At 46.2% G+C, this 22,287-nt stretch overlaps 1 protein-coding gene across 1 annotated transcript in view; it reads left to right on the forward strand.

Moving 5' to 3' along the window:
• The window catches only part of cpamd8 (C3 and PZP like alpha-2-macroglobulin domain containing 8), a 507,250-nt gene that overhangs the window by 377,596 nt on the left and 107,367 nt on the right, over positions 1-22,287 (forward strand). Inside the window, 3 exon segments of the mRNA XM_087975878.1 lie at positions 537-693; positions 1,039-1,113; positions 3,493-3,658. Of these exon segments, the coding sequence (XP_087832004.1) occupies positions 537-693; positions 1,039-1,113; positions 3,493-3,658 (398 nt within the window).

A 22,287-nucleotide genomic window follows, 5' to 3' on the forward strand; every position in this document is an offset into this window, starting at 1 on the left:
CCACCCACCACCCCGTGCTCCCTGACCTACACCGACTGCCAGACCAGTAATGCTTCCATTTCAAAGTTCTCATTTTTCAGTTTCAAGTCTTGCCCCATCTCACTACTCCTGTGATGTCCTCCAGCCTGATCGCCCTGAGATCCCAGCTCTTCTCCAGTTCTGGCCTGTTGAACAATCCCTGTTTTTACCTGCCCACCATTTGAGTCTGTGATGTCTACTTCCTGATCTTGACTCCCTGGAATTCCCCAGAATTCCCTCCTCAAAACCCTCCACATCCCTGACCTTTAAAAAGTTCCTTAAACCCGACCTCTTTGATCAGTTGGTAGACATCCCTTGCTGTAGATCAAAGGTTAAGTTTGTTTGATAAAGGCTCCCCTGGAACATCTCAGCAGGTTTATTGTGTAGAAAGAACTATATCAGTCCAAAATGTGGCATTCAGGAAAGCTGAACTGCACAAGTTAGCCAGTGTTAGGAGACTGGGATGGGAATCTCTGTGGTAGTATTTCTTTTCATGCTGTTGGTTGTTCTTTCCCCAGGCTGACTGCATTTGTACTGAAATCCTTTGCACAGTCTCGTGGTTTCATTTACATTGACCCGAAAGAGTTGGTCACTGCCAAGGACTGGATCATTCAGCATCAGAAAGAGGATGGTTCATTCCCTGCAGTCGGGCGCATTCTTAATAAAGACATCCAGGTATTTATCCCCCACCCCACCCCACCCCACCCCCATCCCTGTTTGTGGGATCTTGCTGTGCGTGTTGGTCTGTTTTTCAGGGATCTTGCTGTATGTGTTGGTCTATTTGTGGATCTTGCTGTGCGTGTTAGTCGTTTTTCTGGGATCTTGCTGTACATGTTGGTCTGTTTGTGAATCTTGCTGTGCATGTTGATCTGTTTATGGGATCTTGCTGTGCATGTTGCTCTGTTTGTAGGATTTTGCTGTGCGTTTTGGCGTGTTTTCTTGCTGAGCTCAGTTTCTGTTGGTTTCTCTCTGATGGTCAGCATAGTCTGAGCTGTGAATTTCTTGCTCTGATCGTTTCAGGGTGGGATCCATGGCAAAATTTCGCTGACCGCCTATGTTGTTGCAGCTCTACTAGAGACAGGACTCAGCTCCGAGGTACACAATAATTCACTTGTTTTCCCTCTGCAACACAAAATTTGTATTTGCAGAATGGCCTTCAGTTGAAGATGTGGGTGAGGGACGAGGGAATGAACTCTCACTCTGGGAGAGAAACAAAGTTTTTACCTGCACATCCCCCAATATTGTTTACTGTATCCGTTGCTCCTGATGCGGTCTCCTCTACATTGGGGAGGCTGGATGCCTCCTAGCAGAGCGCTTTAGGGAACATCTCTGGGACACCCGCACCAATCAACCACACTGCCCTGTGGCCCAACATTTCAACTCCCCCTCCCACTCTGCCGAAGACATGGAGGTCCTGGGCCTCCTCCATCACCGCTTCCTCCCACCCGACGCCTGGAGGAAGAATGCTTCATCTTCCGCTTCAGAATCCTTCAACCCCAGGGCGTCAATATGGATTTCACCAGTTTCCTCATTTCCCTTCCCCCACCTCACCCCAGTTCCAAACTTCCAGCTCAGCACCGTCCCCATGACCTGTCCTACTTGCCTATCTTCCTTCCCACCTATCCACTCCAGCCTCCTCTCCGACCTATCACCTTTTCCCCCACCTCCATCCACCTATTGTACTCTTGGCTACCTTCTCCCCAGCCCCACCCCCCCTCCCATTTATCTCTCCACCCCCAGAGGCTCCCTGCCTTCATTCCTGATGAGGGACTCCTGCCTGAACCGTCGATTTTCCTGCTCCTCAGATGCTGCCTGACCTGCTATGCTTTTCCAGCACCACACTAATCTAGACTCTCACTCCAGGATCCCACCCAGGAGAAGCAGCATGGCTGAGACTTCAATCTCTGTGGCATTGAGTGTTTACTGCCCCGCTCAATCTTCAAAGTGTGTGGGTTCTTTCAGGGTTCATGGTCTGGTATGTGTGAGAGTAACCAGGTTCTGCTCATCTCTGCAACTATTTACAGATTTTCAGAATAAGCTCAACAATATAACAAAGACTTTGCCTGGTTTTCCTGTCATCACCGTTTTGCACTCAGTCAGGTATTAATCCTTTCAGACTCACTGGAGGTAAGTCTGACTCCTCCTCAGCTGTCCAAAATGATTTTCTGTCCCACTGGTTCGGTCAGTCCCTGAAGGCACAACATTTTTCCCCCAAAACCTCAGAGAAAGGAGTGAAACAAATGATCAAAATACCTGAGATGTTTTTCTAAAGATACCCTAATGCCAGAAATCCCATCCAACCAATATGTCTGGTTACTGTGTTCAGCTTCAGGTCAGCATTTTGCAGCTGTCTGCGTCCTCCAGCCCATTACAGAGTGTCGATCAAACACCCAACATTCTCACATCTTGATACTGAGTCAGAGAGAGCTCAGCAAAGCTCACCCCATCACCCAGTGGGGTCATTGTTCAATCCTCACTTCACTTCTGGATGCGGAGGAGAACTCTGACATGGGGCTCAGCGAGGGTGTACTCAACATGAAGGAATAAACTGGCCCTGTCAAACACTCCCGGGACAGGGACAGTATGGAGTTAAAGCTTACAGTCATCCTACACTTACTGTCACCCATTGTATAGAGTCATAGAGATGTACAGCATGGAAACAGACCATTCTGTCCAACTCATCCATGCCGACCAGGTATCCACAGTATTTCAGTCTATCTTCACTGCTTGGAGAAAGTGAGGACTACAGATGCTGGAGATCAGAGTTGAGAGCATAGGGCTGGAAAAGTGTAGCTGGCTGTGCTTTTCCAGCATCTCCCTCTCTCTATCTTTGCTGCTACTCAGCTGTGTCTGAGATCTGAGAGACAAAAGTGTTAATGGGATGTGATTAATATATTTTTTGTGGGACAGAGCTGGGTGAAGAGTTAATCTTGTGGCACTGATTAGTTTTGAGACTGCGGGAGGTTCAGAACTGGCTGTGAATTGGCAGTGGGACAAAGAGTGGGTTAATAAGCAGTCAAGAAGGGAGTCCCTGGGGTTTTTAAACCGAGAGAGGAAGGAATGTTCAAATTCCTTGAATTCCTTTTAATTCAGGCACTTCCTGCTCTCTTACTCTGCATTCCAGTCCTGGCAGGGGTCAGGAAACTGGAAGGCATTGTGACCCTTCACTCTGACACCTCCCAGTCAGGCTGCAGGAGAAGATTGAGGGAGGATGGGGCTGTACAGGTAGGGAGAGGAGGTGAGGGAGATTCACCTGCTGGAACCAGCAAACTGTGTGTGCTTTTTAAATCTGAAATGGAGAATGAACCTGCATGTACTCAGGATTGTCCTAAAGTGGTGAACTGCCAGGTTGTGATGCTAGTCCTTGAGTTGTTGATGGGGATTGCACAGCAGCTAATGCACTGGGGCACACAAGCAGAACGATTGTGTACAGTATCTATCATTGATGGTTTTCTGTCGCAATTTATTGATTAGGAAGAGAAAGCTGCAGTTGGAAAAGCTAAACATTTCTTGGAGACGAACACATATTCAGCGGATGATCCATACACCACGGCCCTTTCTGCCTATGCACTGACCCTACTCCGCAGTAAACATGCCCCAGTCGCACTGAGAAAGCTCAACAACATGGCCATAATGCAAGGTGGGTACCTGTCCTCTGGGCTGGGGTGTCATCTGCCAGTTCTAGTGGCATGTTTACACTGGTTTCCCCAAACTGTAAATATGAGAAGGAGATTGGGAGGGCACTGACTGTCTGGTGAAACAGACAGAAACCAGAGGTGAAAGTTAATCGAAAGTAAATACATGGCTTGGAGAGGGTGGACGCGAGGAAATTGTTTCCGTTAGGCGAGGAAACTAGGACCCGTGGACACAGCCTTAGAATTAGAGGGGATAAATTCAGAACAGAAAAGCGGAGACATTTCTTCAGCCAGAGAGTGGTGGGCCTGTGGAATTCATTGCCACAGAGTGCAGTGGAGGCTGGGACGCTAAACGTCTTCAAGGCAGAGATTGATAAATTCTTGATGTCACAAGGAATTAAAGGCTACGGGGAGAATGCGAGTAAGTGGAGTTGAAATGCCCATCAGCCATGATTGAATGGTGGAGTGGACTCGATGGGCCAAATGGCCTTACTTCCACTCCTATGTCTTATGGTCTTATGGAGAGCAGTTGTACCTTTTGGTGGGAAGAATGACGAAAAGTAAAATTAAAAACTTTGGAAGGGGTTACAGGAAGACAGGGACCTTGGGGTGTACGTTCCTGTGTTTTTGAAGAACAAGTTAAGAATACAATTCTTTTTTAAAAAGTGTAAGTGTAAGGAGATTATGCTAAACCTTGGCCGCTGCTGTTGTGTATTTTAGGAAAGTTGTCAGGGAGGCTGCAGAGGACATTTACACAAATGCATTTTGGTTGGAAGAACAAAGAAGAAAGACAATATAAAATCAGGAGAACAGTTCTAAAGGGGATGCAGGCTCAGAGGGAGCTCTGATCACTGAACAGTGCACAGATGACTGAATGCGGCAGGTCAAGGGAAAAGAACAGAATGGTTCAAGGGATGTGCAACATCAGTTACCAGGATAAGATGAAAGCGGGACAGTTGACTTGGAGAGAAAAGAGGGCAGAGATTTAAAGTGACAAGTAAAAGAGAGAGGATGATATGAGAAAAAACCATCATCACCCAGTGTGTAGTGTGAAATGTACCCAGTGTGTACTGAGGGTGTGAAATGTACCCAGTGTGTAGTGAGGGTGTGATATGTACCCAGTGAGTATTAAGGGTGTGAGATACACCCGGTGTGTAGCGAGGGTGTGATGTGTACCCAGTGTGTAGTGAGGCTGTGAAATGTACCCAGTGTGTAGTGAGGGTGTGAAATGTACCCAGTGAGTAGTGAGGGTGTGAAATGTACCCAGTGTGTAGTGAGGGTGTGAAATGTACCCAGTGAGTAGTAAGTTTGTGAAATTTACCCAGTGTGTAGCGAGGGTGTGAAATGTGCCCAGTGTGTAGTGAGGGTGTGAAATGTACCCAATGTGTACTGAGGGTGTGAAATGTACCCAGTGTGTACTGAGGGTGCGAAATGCACCCAGTGTGTACAGAGGGTGTGAAATGTACCCAGTGAGTAGTAAATTTGTGAAATGTACCCAGTGTACTGAGGGTGTGAAATGTACCCAGTGTGTACTGAGGGTGTGAAATGCACCCAGTGTGTACTGAGGGTGTGAAATGCACCCAGTGTGTACTGAGGGTGTGAAATGTACCCAGTGAGTAGTAAGTTTGTGAAATGTACCCAGTGTGTACTGAGGGTGTGAAATGTACCCAGTGTGTGCTGAGGGTGTGAAATGCACCCAGTGTGTACTGAGGGTGTGAAATGCACCCAGTGTGTACTGAGGGTGTGAAATGTACCCAGTGAGTAGTAAGTTTGTGAAATGTACCCAGTGTGTACTGAGGGTGTGAAATGTGCCCAGTGTATAGTGAGGGTGTGAAATGTATCCAATGTGTAGCGAGGGTGTGAAATGTGCCCAGTGTATAGTGAGGGTGTGAAATGTACCCAGTGAGTAGTAAGTTTGTGAAATGTACCCAGTGTGTAGTGTGGGTGTGAAATGTGCCCAGTGTATAGTGAGGGTGTGAAATGTATCCAATGTGTAGCGAGGGTGTGAAATTTACCCAGTGAGTAGTAAGTTTGTGAAATTTACCCAGTGTGTAGTGAGGGTGTGAAATGTGCCCAGTGTATAGTGAGGGTGTGAAATGTACCCAGTGAGTAGTAAGTTTGTGAAATGTACCCAGTGTGTAGTGAGGATGTGAAATGTGCCCAGTGTATAGTGAGGGTGTGCAATGTGTCCAGTGTATAGTGAGGGTGTGAAATGTACCCAGTGAGTAGTAAGTTTGTGAAATTTACCCAGTGTGTAGTGAGGGTGTGAAATGTGCCCAGTGTATAGTGAGGGTGTGAAATGTATCCAATGTGTAGCGAGGGTGTGAAATTTACCCAGTGAGTAGTGAGGGTGCGAAATGTACCGAGTGTGTAGTGAGGGTGTGAACTGTGCCCAGTGTATAGTGAGGGTGTGAAATGTACCCAGTGTATACTGAGGGTGTGAAATGTGCCCAGTGTATAGTGAGGGTGTGAAATGTACCCAGTGTATAGTGAGGGTGTGAAATGTATCCAATGTGTAGCGAGGGTGTGAAATTTACCCAGTGAGTAGTGAGGGTGTGAAATGTACCCAGTGTGTAGTGAGGGTGTGAACTGTGCCCAGTGTATAGTGAGGGTGTGAAATGTACCCAGTGTATAGTGAGGGTGTGAAATGTACCCAGTGTATAGTGAGGGTGTGAAATGTACCCAGTGTATAGTGAGGGTGTGAAATGTACCCAGTGAGTAGTAAGTTTGTGAAATGTACCCAGTGTGTAGTGAGGGTGTGCAATGTGTCCAGTGTATAGTGAGGGTGTGAAATGTACCCAGTGAGTAGTAAGTTTGTGAAATTTACCCAGTGTGTAGTGTGGGTGTGAAATGTGCCCAGTGTATAGTGAGGGTGTGAAATGTATCCAATGTGTAGCGAGGGTGTGAAATTTACCCAGTGAGTAGTAAGTTTGTGAAATTTACCCAGTGTGTAGTGAGGGTGTGAAATGTGCCCAGTGTATAGTGAGGGTGTGAAATGTACCCAGTGAGTAGTAAGTTTGTGAAATGTACCCAGTGTGTAGTGAGGGTGTGAAATGTGCCCAGTGTATAGTGAGGGTGTGAAATGTACCCAGTGAGTAGTAAGTTTGTGAAATGTACCCAGTGTATAGTGAGGGTGTGAAATGTACCCAGTGAGTAGTAAGTATGTGAAATGTACCCAGTGTGTAGTGAGGGTGTGCAATGTGTCCAGTGTATAGTGAGGGTGTGAAATGTGCCCAGTGTGTAGTGAGGGTGTGAAATGTACCCAATGTGTACTGAGGGTGTGAAATGTACCCAGTGTGTACTGAGGGTGCGAAATGCACCCAGTGTGTACAGAGGGTGTGAAATGTACCCAGTGAGTAGTAAATTTGTGAAATGTACCCAGTGTACTAAGGGTGTGAAATGTACCCAGTGTGTACTGAGGGTGTGAAATGCACCCAGTGTGTACTGAGGGTGTGAAATGCACCCAGTGTGTACTGAGGGTGTGAAATGTACCCAGTGAGTAGTAAGTTTGTGAAATGTACCCAGTGTGTACTGAGGGTGTGAAATGTACCCAGTGTGTGCTGAGGGTGTGAAATGCACCCAGTGTGTACTGAGGGTGTGAAATGCACCCAGTGTGTACTGAGGGTGTGAAATGTACCCAGTGAGTAGTAAGTTTGTGAAATGTACCCAGTGTGTACTGAGGGTGTGAAATGTGCCCAGTGTATAGTGAGGGTGTGAAATGTATCCAATGTGTAGCGAGGGTGTGAAATGTGCCCAGTGTATAGTGAGGGTGTGAAATGTACCCAGTGAGTAGTAAGTTTGTGAAATGTACCCAGTGTGTAGTGTGGGTGTGAAATGTGCCCAGTGTATAGTGAGGGTGTGAAATGTATCCAATGTGTAGCGAGGGTGTGAAATTTACCCAGTGAGTAGTAAGTTTGTGAAATTTACCCAGTGTGTAGTGAGGGTGTGAAATGTGCCCAGTGTATAGTGAGGGTGTGAAATGTACCCAGTGAGTAGTAAGTTTGTGAAATGTACCCAGTGTGTAGTGAGGGTGTGAAATGTGCCCAGTGTATAGTGAGGGTGTGCAATGTGTCCAGTGTATAGTGAGGGTGTGAAATGTACCCAGTGAGTAGTAAGTTTGTGAAATTTACCCAGTGTGTAGTGAGGGTGTGAAATGTGCCCAGTGTATAGTGAGGGTGTGAAATGTATCCAATGTGTAGCGAGGGTGTGAAATTTACCCAGTGAGTAGTGAGGGTGCGAAATGTACCGAGTGTGTAGTGAGGGTGTGAACTGTGCCCAGTGTATAGTGAGTGTGTGAAATGTACCCAGTGTATACTGAGGGTGTGAAATGTGCCCAGTGTATAGTGAGGGTGTGAAATGTACCCAGTGTATAGTGAGGGTGTGAAATGTATCCAATGTGTAGCGAGGGTGTGAAATTTACCCAGTGAGTAGTGAGGGTGTGAAATGTACCCAGTGTGTAGTGAGGGTGTGAACTGTGCCCAGTGTATAGTGAGGGTGTGAAATGTACCCAGTGTATACTGAGGGTGTGAAATGTGCCCAGTGTATAGTGAGGGTGTGAAATGTACCCAGTGTATAGTGAGGGTGTGAAATGTACCCAGTGAGTAGTAAGTTTGTGAAATGTACCCAGTGTGTAGTGAGGGTGTGCAATGTGTCCAGTGTATAGTGAGGGTGTGAAATGTACCCAGTGAGTAGTAAGTTTGTGAAATTTACCCAGTGTGTAGTGTGGGTGTGAAATGTGCCCAGTGTATAGTGAGGGTGTGAAATGTATCCAATGTGTAGCGAGGGTGTGAAATTTACCCAGTGAGTAGTAAGTTTGTGAAATTTACCCAGTGTGTAGTGAGGGTGTGAAATGTGCCCAGTGTATAGTGAGGGTGTGAAATGTACCCAGTGAGTAGTACGTTTGTGAAATGTACCCAGTGTGTAGTGAGGGTGTGAAATGTGCCCAGTGTATAGTGAGGGTGTGAAATGTACCCAGTGAGTAGTAAGTTTGTGAAATGTACCCAGTGTATAGTGAGGGTGTGAAATGTACCCAGTGTGTAGTGAGGGTGTGAAATGTGCCCAGTGTATAGTGAGGGTGTGAAATGTACCCAGTGAGTAGTAAGTTTGTGAAATGTACCCAGTGTATAGTGAGGGTGTGAAATGTACCCAGTGAGTAGTAAGTATGTGAAATGTACCCAGTGTGTAGTGAGGGTGTGCAATGTGTCCAGTGTATAGTGAGGGTGTGAAATGTACCCAGTGAGTAGTAAGTTTGTGAAATTTACCCAGTGTGTAGTGAGGGTGTGAAATGTGCCCAGTGTATAGTGAGGGTGTGAAATGTATCCAATGTGTAGCGAGGGTGTGAAATTTACCCAGTGAGTAGTGAGGGTGCGAAATGTACCCAGTGTGTAGTGAGGGTGTGAACTGTGCTCAGTGTATAGTGAGGGTGTGAAATGTACCCAGTGTATACTGAGGGTGTGAAATGTGCCCAGTGTATAGTGAGGGTGTGAAATGTACCCAGTGTATAGTGAGGGTGTGAAATGTATCCAATGTGTAGCGAGGGTGTGAAATTTACCCAGTGAGTAGTGAGGGTGTGAAATGTACCCAGTGTGTAGTGAGGGTGTGAACTGTGCCCAGTGTATAGTGAGGGTGTGAAATGTACCCAGTGTATACTGAGGGTGTGAAATGTGCCCAGTGTATAGTGAGGGTGTGAAATTTACCCAGTGTATAGTGAGGGTGTGAAATGTACCCAGTGAGTAGTAAGTTTGTGAAATGTACCCAGTGTGTAGTGAGGGTGTGCAATGTGTCCAGTGTATAGTGAGGGTGTGAAATGTACCCAGTGAGTAGTAAGTTTGTGAAATTTACCCAGTGTGTACTGAGGGTGTGAAGTGTACCCAGTGAGTAGTGAGGGTGTGAAATGCACCCAGTGTGTAATGAGGGTGTGAAATGTACCCAGTGTATAGTGAGGGTGTGAAATGTGCCCAGTGTATAGTGAGGGTGTGAAATGTACCCAGTGAGTAGTAAGTTTGTGAAATGTACCCAGTGTGTAGTGAGGGTGTGAAATGTGTCCAGTGTATAGTGAGGGTGTGAAATGTATCCAATGTGTAGCGAGGGTGTGAAATGTACCCAGTGAGTAGTAAGTTTGTGAAATGTACCCAGTGTATAGTGAGGGTGTGAAATTTACCCAGTGAGTAGTGAGTCTGTGAAATGTACCCAGTGTGTAGTGAGGGTGTGAAATGAACCCAGTGTGTAGTGAGGGTGTGAAATGTGCCCAGTGTATAGTGAGGGTGTGAAATGTACCTAGTGTATACTGAGGGTGTGAAATGTACCCAGTGTGTACTGAGGGTGTGAAATGTACCCAGTGTGTAGTGAGGGTGTGAAATGTACCCAGTGAGTAGTGAGGGTGTGAAATATACACACTGTGTAGTGAGGCTGTGAAATGTACCCAGTGTGTACTGAGGGTGTGAAATGTACCCAGTGAGTAGTGAGCCTGTGAAATGTACCCAGTGTGTCGTGAGGGTGTGAAATGTACCCAGTGGGTTGTGAGAGTGTGAAATGTACCCATTGCGTAGTGAGGGTGTGAAATGAAGCCAGTGAGTTGTGAGTGTGTGAAGTACACCTGGTGTGTAGTGAGGCTGTGAAATGTACCCAGTGGGTTGTGAGGGTGTGAAATGAACCCAGTGTGTAGTAAGGCTGTGAAATGGACCCAGTGTGTAGTGAGGCTGTGAAATGTACACAGTGATTAGTGAGGGCGTGAAATGTACACAGTGTGTAGTGAGGGTGTGAAATGTATCCAGTGTGTCGTGACGGTTTGAAATGTACCCAGTGTGTAGTGAGGGTGTGAAATGTACCCAGTGTGTAGTGAGGGTGTGAAATGTACCCAGTGTATAGTGAGGGTGTGAAATGTATCCAATGTGTAGCGAGGGTGTGAAATGTGCCCAGTGTATAGTGAGGGTGTGAAATGTACCCAGTGAGTAGTAAGTTTGTGAAATGTACCCAGTGTGTAGTGAGGGTGTGCAATGTGCCCAGTGTATAGTGAGGGTGTGAAATGTACCCAGTGAGTAGTAAGTTTGTGAAATGTACCCAGTGTGTAGTGAGGGTGTGAAATGTGCCCAGTGTATAGTGAGGGTGTGAAATGTACCCAGTGAGTAGTAAGTTTGTGAAATGTACCCAGTGTATAGTGAGGGTGTGAAATGTACCCAGTGAGTAGTAAGTATGTGAAATGTACCCAGTGTGTAGTGAGTGTGTGAAATTTGCCCAGTGTATAGTGGGGGTGTGAAATGTACCCAGTGAGTAGTAAGTTTATGAAATTTACCCAGTGTGTAGTGAGGGTGTGAAATGTGCCCAGTGTATAGTGAGGGTGTGAAATGTATCCAATGTGTAGCGAGGGTGTGAAATTTACCCAGTGAGTAGTGAGGGTGCGAAATGTACCCAGTGTGTAGTGAGGGTGTGAACTGTGCCCAGTGTACAGTGAGGGTGTGAAATGTACCCAGTGTATACTGAGGGTGTGAAATGTGCCCAGTGTATAGTGAGGGTGTGAAATGTACCCAGTGTATAGTGAGGGTGTGAAATGTATCCAATGTGTAGCGAGGGTGTGAAATGTGCCCAGTGTATAGTGAGGGTGTGAAATGTACCCAGTGAGTAGTAAGTTTGTGAAATGTACCCAGTGTGTAGTGAGGGTGTGAAATGTGCCCAGTGTGTAGTGAGGGTGTGAAATATGCCCAGTGTATAGTGAGGGTGTGAAATGTATCCAATGTGTAGCGAGGGTGTGAAATTTACCCAGTGAGTAGTGAGGGTGCGAAATGTACCCAGTGTGTAGTGAGGGTGTGAACTGTGCCCAGTGTATAGTGAGGGTGTGAAATGTACCCAGTGTATACTGAGGGTGTGAAATGTGCCCACTGTATAGTGAGGGTGTGAAATGTACCCAGTGTATAGTGAGGGTGTGAAATGTATCCAATGTGTAGCGAGTGTGTGAAATGTGCCCAGTGTATAGTGAGGGTGTGAAATGTACCCAGTGAGTAGTAAGTTTGTGAAATGTACCCAGTGTGTAGTGAGGGTGTGCAATGTGTCCAGTGTATAGTGAGGGTGTGAAATGTACCCAGTGTGTAGTGAGGGTGTGAAATGTGCCCAGTGTATAGTGAGGGTGTGAAATGTACCCAGTGTATAGTGAGGGTGTGAAATGTGTCCAGTGTGTAGTGAGGGTGTGAAATGTACACACTGTGTAAAATGTGTGTGAAATGTACCCAGTGTATACTGAGGGTGTGAAATGTACCCAGTGTGTACTGAGGGTGTGAAATGGACCCAGTGTATACTGAGGGTGTGAAATGTACCCAGTGTGTACTGAGGGTGTGAAATGTACCCAGTGTGTACTGAGGGTGTGAAATGTACCCAGTGTGTACTGAGGGTGTGAAATGTACCCAGTGTGTTCTGAGGGTGTTAAATGTACCCAGTGTGTACTGAGGGTGTGAAATGTACCCAGTGTATACTGAGGGTGTGAAATGTACCCAGTGTATACTGAGGGTGTGAAATGTACGCAGTGTATACTGAGGGTGTGAAATGTACCCAGTGTGTACTGAGGGTGTGAAATGTACCCAGTGTATACTGAGGGTGTGAAATGTACCCAGTGAGTAGTAAGTTTGTGAAATTTACCCAGTGTGTCGTGAGGGTGTGAAATATGCCCAGTGTATAGTGAGGGTGTGAAATGTACCCAGTGTGTAATGAGGGTGTGAAATGTACCCAGTGTATAGTGAGGGTGTGAAATGTGCCCAGTGTATACTGAGGGTGTGAAATGTACCCAGTGAGTAGTAAGTTTGTGAAATGTACCCAGTGTGTAGTGAGGGTGTGAAATGTGTCCAGTGTATAGTGAGGGTGTGAAATGTATCCAATGTGTAGCGAGGGTGTGAAATGTACCCAGTGTATAGTGAGGGTGTGAAATTTACCCAGTGAGTAGTGAGTCTGTGAAATGTACCCAGTGTGTAGTGAGGGTGTGAAATGAACCCAGTGTGTAGTGAGGGTGTGAAATGTGCCCAGTGTATAGTGAGGGTGTGAAATGTACCTAGTGTATACTGAGGGTGTGAAATGTACCCAGTGTATACTGAGGGTGTGAAATGTACCCAGTGTGTAGTGAGGGTGTGAAATGTACCCAGTGAGTAGTGAGGGTGTGAAATGTACACACTGTGTAGTGAGGCTGTGAAATGTACCCAGTGTGTACTGAGGGTGTGAAATGTACCCAGTGAGTAGTGAGCCTGTGAAATGTACCCAGTGTGTCGTGAGGGTGTGAAATGTACCCAGTGGGTTGTGAGAGTGTGAAATGTACCCATTGCGTAGTGAGGGTGTGAAATGAAGCCAGTGAGTTGTGAGTGTGTGAAGTACACCTGGTGTGTAGTGAGGCTGTGAAATGTACCCAGTGGGTTGTGAGGGTGTGAAATGAACCCAGTGTGTAGTAAGGCTGTGAAATGGACCCAGTGTGTAGTGAGGCTGTGAAATGTACACAGTGATTAGTGAGGGCGTGAAATGTACACAGTGTGTAGTGAGGGTGTGAAATGTATCCAGTGTGTCGTGACGGTTTGAAATGTACCCAGTGTGTAGTGAGGGTGTGAAATGTACCCAGTGTGTAGTGAGGGTGTGAAATGTATCCAATGTGTAGCGATGGTGTGAAATGTGCCCAGTGTATAGTGAGGGTGTGAAATGTACCCAGTGAGTAGTAAGTTTGTGAAATGTACCCAGTGTGTAGTGAGGGTGTGCAATGTGCCCAGTGTATAGTGAGGGTGTGAAATGTACCCAGTGAGTAGTAAGTTTGTGAAATGTACCCAGTGTGTAGTGAGGGTGTGAAATGTGCCCAGTGTATAGTGAGGGTGTGAAACGTACCCAGTGAGTAGTAAGTTTATGAAATTTACCCAGTGTGTAGTGAGGGTGTGAAATGTGCCCAGTGTATAGTGAGGGTGTGAAATGTATCCAATGTGTAGCGAGGGTGTGAAATTTACCCAGTGAGTAGTGAGGGTGCGAAATGTACCCAGTGTGTAGTGAGGGTGTGAACTGTGCCCAGTGTATAGTGAGGGTGTGAAATGTACCCAGTGTATACTGAGGGTGTGAAATGTGCCCAGTGAGTAGTAAGTTTGTGAAATGTACCCAGTGTGTAGTGAGTGTGTGAAATGTGCCCAGTGTATAGTGGGGGTGTGAAATGTACCCAGTGAGTAGTAAGTGTATGAAATTTACCCAGTGTGTAGTGAGGGTGTGAAATGTGCCCAGTGTATAGTGAGGGTGTGAAATGTATCCAATGTGTAGCGAGGGTGTGAAATTTACCCAGTGAGTAGTGAGGGTGCGAAATGTACCCAGTGTGTAGTGAGGGTGTGAACTGTGCCCAGTGTATAGTGAGGGTGTGAAATGTACCCAGTGAGTAGTAAGTTTGTGAAATGTACCCAGTGTGTAGTGAGGGTGTGAAATGTGCCCAGTGTGTAGTGAGGGTGTGAAATATGCCCAGTGTATAGTGAGGGTGTGAAATGTATCCAATGTGTTGCGAGGGTGTGAAATTTACCCAGTGAGTAGTGAGGGTGCGAAATGTACCCAGTGTGTAGTGAGGGTGTGAACTGTGCCCAGAGTATAGTGAGGGTGTGAAATGTACCCAGTGTATACTGAGGGTGTGAAATGTGCCCACTGTATAGTGAGGGTGTGAAATGTACCCAGTGTATAGTGAGGGTGTGATATGTATCCAATGTGTAGCGAGTGTGTGAAATGTGCCCAGTGTATAGTGAGGGTGTGAAATGTACCCAGTGAGTAGTAAGTTTGTGAAATGTACCCAGTGTGTAGTGAGGGTGTGCAATGTGTCCAGTGTATAGTGAGGGTGTGAAATGTACCCAGTGTGTAATGAGGGTGTGAAATGTGCCCAGTGTATAGTGAGGGTGTGAAATGTACCCAGTGTATAGTGAGGGTGTGAAATGTGTCCAGTGTGTAGTGAGGGTGTGAAATGTACACACTGTGTAATATGTGTGTGAAATGTACCCAGTGTATACTGAGGGTGTGAAATGTACCCAGTGTGTACTGAGGGTGTGAAATGGACCCAGTGTATACTGAGGGTGTGAAATGTACCCAGTGTGTACTGAGGGTGTGAAATGTACCCAGTGTGTACTGAGGGTGTGAAATGTACCCAGTGTGTACTGAGGGTGTGAAATGTACCCAGTGTATACTGAGGGTGTGAAATGTACCCAGTGTGTACTGAGGGTGTTAAATGTACCCAGTGTGTACTGAGGGTGTGAAATGTACCCAGTGTATACTGAGGGTGTGAAATGTACCCAGTGTGTACTGAGGGTGTGAAATGTACGCAGTGTATACTGAGGGTGTGAAATGTACCCAGTGTGTACTGAGGGTGTGAAATGTACCCAGTGTATACTGAGGGTGTGAAATGTACCCAGTGAGTAGTAAGTTTGTGAAATTTACCCAGTGTGTCGTGAGGGTGTGAAATATGCCCAGTGTATAGTGAGGGTGTGAAATGTACCCAGTGAGTAGTAAGTTTGTGAAATGTACCCAGTGTATAGTGAGGGTGTGCAATGTGTCCAGTGTATAGTGAGGGTGTGAAATGTACCCAGTGAGTAGTAAGTTTGTGAAATTTACCCAGTGTGTAGTGAGGGTGTGAAATGTACCCAGTGAGTAGTAAGTTTGTGAAATTTACCCAGTGTATAGTGAGGGTGTGAAATGTGCCCAGTGTATAGTGAGGGTGTGAAATGTATCCAATGTGTAGCGAGGGTGTGAAATTTACCCAGTGAGTAGTGAGGGTGCGAAATGTACCCAGTGTGTAGTGAGGGTGTGAACTGTGCTCAGTGTATAGTGAGGGTGTGAAATGTACCCAGTGTATACTGAGGGTGTGAAATGTGCCCAGTGTATAGTGAGGGTGTGAAATGTACCCAGTGTATAGTGAGGGTGTGAAATGTATCCAATGTGTAGCGAGGGTGTGAAATTTACCCAGTGAGTAGTGAGGGTGCGAAATGTACCCAGTGTGTAGTGAGGGTGTGAACTGTGCCCAGTGTATAGTGAGGGTGTGAAATGTACCCAGTGTATACTGAGGGTGTGAAATGTGCCCAGTGTATAGTGAGGGTGTGAAATGTACCCAGTGTATACTGAGGGTGTGAAATGTGCCCAGTGTATAGTGAGGGTGTGAAATGTACCCAGTGTATAGTGAGGGTGTGAAATGTACCCAGTGAGTAGTAAGTTTGTGAAATGTACCCAGTGTGTAGTGAGGGTGTGCAATGTGTCCAGTGTATAGTGAGGGTGTGAAATGTACCCAGTGTGTAGTGAGGGTGTGAAATGTGCCCAGTGTATAGTGAGGGTGTGAAATGTACCCAGTGTATAGTGAGGGTGTGAAATGTGTCCAGTGTGTAGTGAGGGTGTGAAATGTACACACTGTGTAGTATGTGTGTGAAATGTACCCAGTGTATACTGAGGGTGTGAAATGTACCCAGTGTGTACTGAGGGTGTGAAATGGACCCAGTGTATACTGAGGGTGTGAAATGTACCCAGTGTGTACTGAGGGTGTGAAATGTACCCAGTGTGTACTGAGGGTGTGAAATGTACCCAGTGTATACTGAGGGTGTGAAATGTACCCAGTGTGTACTGAGGGTGTTAAATGTACCCAGTGTGTACTGAGGGTGTGAAATGTACCCAGTGTATACTGAGGGTGTGAAATGTACCCAGTGAGTAGTAAGTTTGTGAAATTTACCCAGTGTGTCGTGAGGGTGTGAAATATGCCCAGTGTATAGTGAGGGTGTGAAATGTACCCAGTGAGTAGTAAGTTTGTGAAATGTACCCAGTGTATAGTGAGGGTGTGAAATGTACCCAGTGAGTAGTAAGTATGTGAAATGTACCCAGTGTGTAGTGAGGGTGTGCAATGTGTCCAGTGTATAGTGAGGGTGTGAAATGTACCCAGTGAGTAGTAAGTTTGTGAAATTTACCCAGTGTGTAGTGAGGCTGTGAAATGTGCCCAGTGTATAGTGAGGGTGTGAAATGTATCCAATGTGTAGCGAGGGTGTGAAATTTACCCAGTGAGTAGTGAGGGTGCGAAATGTACCCAGTGTGAAGTGAGGGTGTGAACTGTGCTCAGTGTATAGTGAGGGTGTGAAATGTACCCAGTGTATACTGAGGGTGTGAAATGTGCCCAGTGTATAGTGAGGGTGTGAAATGTACCCAGTGTATAGTGAGGGTGTGAAATGTATCCAATGTGTAGCGAGGGTGTGAAATTTACCCAGTGAGTAGTGAGGGTGCGAAATGTACCCAGTGTGTAGTGAGGGTGTGAACTGTGCCCAGTGTATAGTGAGGGTGTGAAATGTACCCAGTGTATACTGAGGGTGTGAAATGTGCCCAGTGTATAGTGAGGGTGTGAAATGTACCCAGTGTATAGTGAGGGTGTGAAATGTACCCAGTGAGTAGTAAGTTTGTGAAATGTACCCAGTGTGTAGTGAGGGTGTGCAATGTACCCAGTGAGTAGTAAGTTTGTGAAATGTACCCAGTGTGTAGTGAGGGTGTGCAATGTGTCCAGTGTATAGTGAGGGTGTGAAATGTACCCAGTGAGTAGTAAGTTTGTGAAATGTACCCAGTGTATAGTGAGGGTGTGAAATGTACCCAGTGAGTAGTAAGTTTGTGAAATGTACCCAGTGTGTAGTGAGGGTGTGCAATGTGTCCAGTGTATAGTGAGGGTGTGAAATGTACCCAGTGAGTAGTAAGTTTGTGAAATTTACCCAGTGTGTACTGAGGGTGTGAAGTGTACCCAGTGAGTAGTGAGGGTGTGAAATGTACCCAGTGTATAGTGAGGGTGTGAAATGTATCCAATGTGTAGCGAAGGTGTGAAATGTACCCAGTGTATAGTGAGGGTGTGAAATGTACCTAGTGTATACTGAGGGTGTGAAATGTACCCAGTGTATACTGAGGGTGTGAAATGTACCCAGTGTGTAGTGAGGGTGTGAAATGTACCCAGTGTATACTGAGGGTGTGAAATGTACCCAGTGTGTACTGAGGGTGTGAAATGTACCCAGTGTATACTGAGGGTGTGAAATGTACCCAGTGAGTAGTGAGCCTGTGAAATGTACCCAGTGTGTCGTGAGGGTGTGAAATGTACCCAGTGGGTTGTGAGAGTGTGAAATGTACCCATTGCGTAGTGAGGGTGTGAAATGAAGCCAGTGAGTTGTGAGTGTGTGAAGTACACCTGGTGTGTAGTGAGGCTGTGAAATGTACCCAGTGGGTTGTGTGGGTGTGAAATGAACCCAGTGTGTAGTAAGGCTGTGAAATGGACCCAGTGTGTAGTGAGGCTGTGAAATGTACACAGTGAGTAGTGAGGGTGTGAAATGTATCCAGTGTGTCGTGACGGTTTGAAATGTACCCAGTGTGTAGTGAGGGTGTGAAATGTACCCAGTGTGTAGTGAGGGTGTGAAATGTACCCAGTGTATAGTGAGGGTGTGAAATGTATCCAATGTGTAGCGAGGGTGTGAAGTGTGCCCAGTGTATAGTGAGGGTGTGAAATGTACCCAGTGAGTAGTAAGTTTGTGAAATGTACCCAGTGTGTAGTGAGGTTGTGAAATGTGCCCAGTGTATAGTGAGGGTGTGAAATGTACCCAGTGAGTAGTAAGTTTGTGAAATGTACCCAGTGTGTAGTGAGGGTGTGAAATGTGCCCAGTGTATAGTGAGGGTGTGAAATGTACCCAGTGAGTAGTAAGTTTGTGAAATGTACCCAGTGTATAGTGAGGGTGTGAAATGTACCCAGTGAGTAGTAAGTATGTGAAATGTACCCAGTGTGTAGTGAGGGTGTGCAATGTGTCCAGTGTATAGTGAGGGTGTGAAATGTACCCAGTGAGTAGTAAGTTTGTGAAATTTACCCAGTGTGTAGTGAGGGTGTGAAATGTGCCCAGTGTATAGTGAGGGTGTGAAATGTATCCAATGTGTAGCGAGGGTGTGAAATTTACCCAGTGAGTAGTGAGGGTGCGAAATGTACCCAGTGTGTAGTGAGGGTGTGAACTGTGCCCAGTGTGTAGTGAGGGTGTGAACTGTGCCCAGTGTATAGTGAGGGTGTGAAATGTACCCAGTGTATACTGAGGGTGTGAAATGTGCCCAGTGTATAATGAGGGTGTGAAATGTGCCCAGTGTATAGTGAGGGTGTGAAATGTATCCAATGTGTAGCGAGGGTGTGAAATTTACCCAGTGAGTAGTGAGGGTGCGAAATGTACCCAGTGTGTAGTGAGGGTGTGAACTGTGCCCAGTGTATACTGAGGGTGTGAAATGTACCCAGTGTATAGTGAGGGTGTGAAATGTATCCAATGTGTAGCGAGTGTGTGAAATGTGCCCAGTGAATAGTGAGGGTGTGAAATGGACCCAGTGAGTAGTAAGTTTGTGAAATGTACCCAGTGTGTAGTGAGGGTGTGAAATGTGTCCAGTGTGTAGTATGTGTGTGAAATGTACCCAGTGTATACTGAGGGTGTGAAATGTACCCAGTGTGTACTGAGGGTGTGAAATGGACCCAGTGTATACTGAGGGTGTGAAATGTTCCCAGTGTGTACTGAGGGTGTGAAATGTACCCAGTGTGTACTGAGGGTGTGAAATGTACCCAGTGTATACTGAGGGTGTGAAATGTACCCAGTGTGTACTGAGGGTGTTAAATGTACCCAGTGTGTACTGAGGGTGTGAAATGTACCCAGTGTATACTGAGGGTGTGAAATGTACCCAGTGTGTACTGAGGGTGTGAAATGTACCCAGTGTGTACTGAGGGTGTGAAATGTACCCAGTGTATACTGAGGGTGTGAAATGTACCCAGTGAGTAGTAAGTTTGTGAAATTTACCCAGTGTGTCGTGAGGGTGTGAAATATGCCCAGTGTATAGTGAGGGTGCGAAATGTACCCAGTGTGTAGTGAGGGTGTGAACTGTGCCCAGTGTATAGTGAGGGTGTGAAATGTACCCAGTGAGTAGTAAGTTTGTGAAATGTACCCAGTGTGTAGTGAGGGTGTGAAATGTGCCCAGTGTGTAGTGAGGGTGTGAAATATGCCCAGTGTATAGTGAGGGTGTGAAATGTATCCAATGTGTTGCGAGGGTGTGAAATTTACCCAGTGAGTAGTGAGGGTGCGAAATGTACCCAGTGTGTAGTGAGGGTGTGAACTGTGCCCAGAGTATAGTGAGGGTGTGAAATGTACCCAGTGTATACTGAGGGTGTGAAATGTGCCCACTGTATAGTGAGGGTGTGAAATGTACCCAGTGTATAGTGAGGGTGTGATATGTATCCAATGTGTAGCGAGTGTGTGAAATGTGCCCAGTGTATAGTGAGGGTGTGAAATGTACCCAGTGAGTAGTAAGTTTGTGAAATGTACCCAGTGTGTAGTGAGGGTGTGCAATGTGTCCAGTGTATAGTGAGGGTGTGAAATGTACCCAGTGTGTAATGAGGGTGTGAAATGTGCCCAGTGTATAGTGAGGGTGTGAAATGTACCCAGTGTATAGTGAGGGTGTGAAATGTGTCCAGTGTGTAGTGAGGGTGTGAAATGTACACACTGTGTAATATGTGTGTGAAATGTACCCAGTGTATACTGAGGGTGTGAAATGTACCCAGTGTGTACTGAGGGTGTGAAATGGACCCAGTGTATACTGAGGGTGTGAAATGTACCCAGTGTGTACTGAGGGTGTGAAATGTACCCAGTGTGTACTGAGGGTGTGAAATGTACCCAGTGTGTACTGAGGGTGTGAAATGTACCCAGTGTATACTGAGGGTGTGAAATGTACCCAGTGTGTACTGAGGGTGTTAAATGTACCCAGTGTGTACTGAGGGTGTGAAATGTACCCAGTGTATACTGAGGGTGTGAAATGTACCCAGTGTGTACTGAGGGTGTGAAATGTACGCAGTGTATACTGAGGGTGTGAAATGTACCCAGTGTGTACTGAGGGTGTGAAATGTACCCAGTGTATACTGAGGGTGTGAAATGTACCCAGTGAGTAGTAAGTTTGTGAAATTTACCCAGTGTGTCGTGAGGGTGTGAAATATGCCCAGTGTATAGTGAGGGTGTGAAATGTACCCAGTGAGTAGTAAGTTTGTGAAATGTACCCAGTGTATAGTGAGGGTGTGCAATGTGTCCAGTGTATAGTGAGGGTGTGAAATGTACCCAGTGAGTAGTAAGTTTGTGAAATTTACCCAGTGTGTAGTGAGGGTGTGAAATGTACCCAGTGAGTAGTAAGTTTGTGAAATTTACCCAGTGTATAGTGAGGGTGTGAAATGTGCCCAGTGTATAGTGAGGGTGTGAAATGTATCCAATGTGTAGCGAGGGTGTGAAATTTACCCAGTGAGTAGTGAGGGTGCGAAATGTACCCAGTGTGTAGTGAGGGTGTGAACTGTGCTCAGTGTATAGTGAGGGTGTGAAATGTACCCAGTGTATACTGAGGGTGTGAAATGTGCCCAGTGTATAGTGAGGGTGTGAAATGTACCCAGTGTATAGTGAGGGTGTGAAATGTATCCAATGTGTAGCGAGGGTGTGAAATTTACCCAGTGAGTAGTGAGGGTGCGAAATGTACCCAGTGTGTAGTGAGGGTGTGAACTGTGCCCAGTGTATAGTGAGGGTGTGAAATGTACCCAGTGTATACTGAGGGTGTGAAATGTGCCCAGTGTATAGTGAGGGTGTGAAATGTACCCAGTGTATAGTGAGGGTGTGAAATGTACCCAGTGAGTAGTAAGTTTGTGAAATGTACCCAGTGTGTAGTGAGGGTGTGCAATGTGTCCAGTGTATAGTGAGGGTGTGAAATGTACCCAGTGTGTAGTGAGGGTGTGAAATGTGCCCAGTGTATAGTGAGGGTGTGAAATGTACCCAGTGTATAGTGAGGGTGTGAAATGTGTCCAGTGTGTAGTGAGGGTGTGAAATGTACACACTGTGTAGTATGTGTGTGAAATGTACCCAGTGTATACTGAGGGTGTGAAATGTACCCAGTGTGTACTGAGGGTGTGAAATGGACCCAGTGTATACTGAGGGTGTGAAATGTACCCAGTGTGTACTGAGGGTGTGAAATGTACCCAGTGTGTACTGAGGGTGTGAAATGTACCCAGTGTATACTGAGGGTGTGAAATGTACCCAGTGTGTACTGAGGGTGTTAAATGTACCCAGTGTGTACTGAGGGTGTGAAATGTACCCAGTGTATACTGAGGGTGTGAAATGTACCCAGTGAGTAGTAAGTTTGTGAAATTTACCCAGTGTGTCGTGAGGGTGTGAAATATGCCCAGTGTATAGTGAGGGTGTGAAATGTACCCAGTGAGTAGTAAGTTTGTGAAATGTACCCAGTGTATAGTGAGGGTGTGAAATGTACCCAGTGAGTAGTAAGTATGTGAAATGTACCCAGTGTGTAGTGAGGGTGTGCAATGTGTCCAGTGTATAGTGAGGGTGTGAAATGTACCCAGTGAGTAGTAAGTTTGTGAAATTTACCCAGTGTGTAGTGAGGCTGTGAAATGTGCCCAGTGTATAGTGAGGGTGTGAAATGTATCCAATGTGTAGCGAGGGTGTGAAATTTACCCAGTGAGTAGTGAGGGTGCGAAATGTACCCAGTGTGAAGTGAGGGTGTGAACTGTGCTCAGTGTATAGTGAGGGTGTGAAATGTACCCAGTGTATACTGAGGGTGTGAAATGTGCCCAGTGTATAGTGAGGGTGTGAAATGTACCCAG

Source organism: Chiloscyllium plagiosum, unplaced genomic scaffold (assembly GCF_037043375.1).
Source record: "Chiloscyllium plagiosum isolate Xiang-an unplaced genomic scaffold, Cpla_swu_hap1 HiC_scaffold_28, whole genome shotgun sequence".
Lineage (NCBI taxonomy): Eukaryota > Metazoa > Chordata > Chondrichthyes > Orectolobiformes > Hemiscylliidae > Chiloscyllium > Chiloscyllium plagiosum.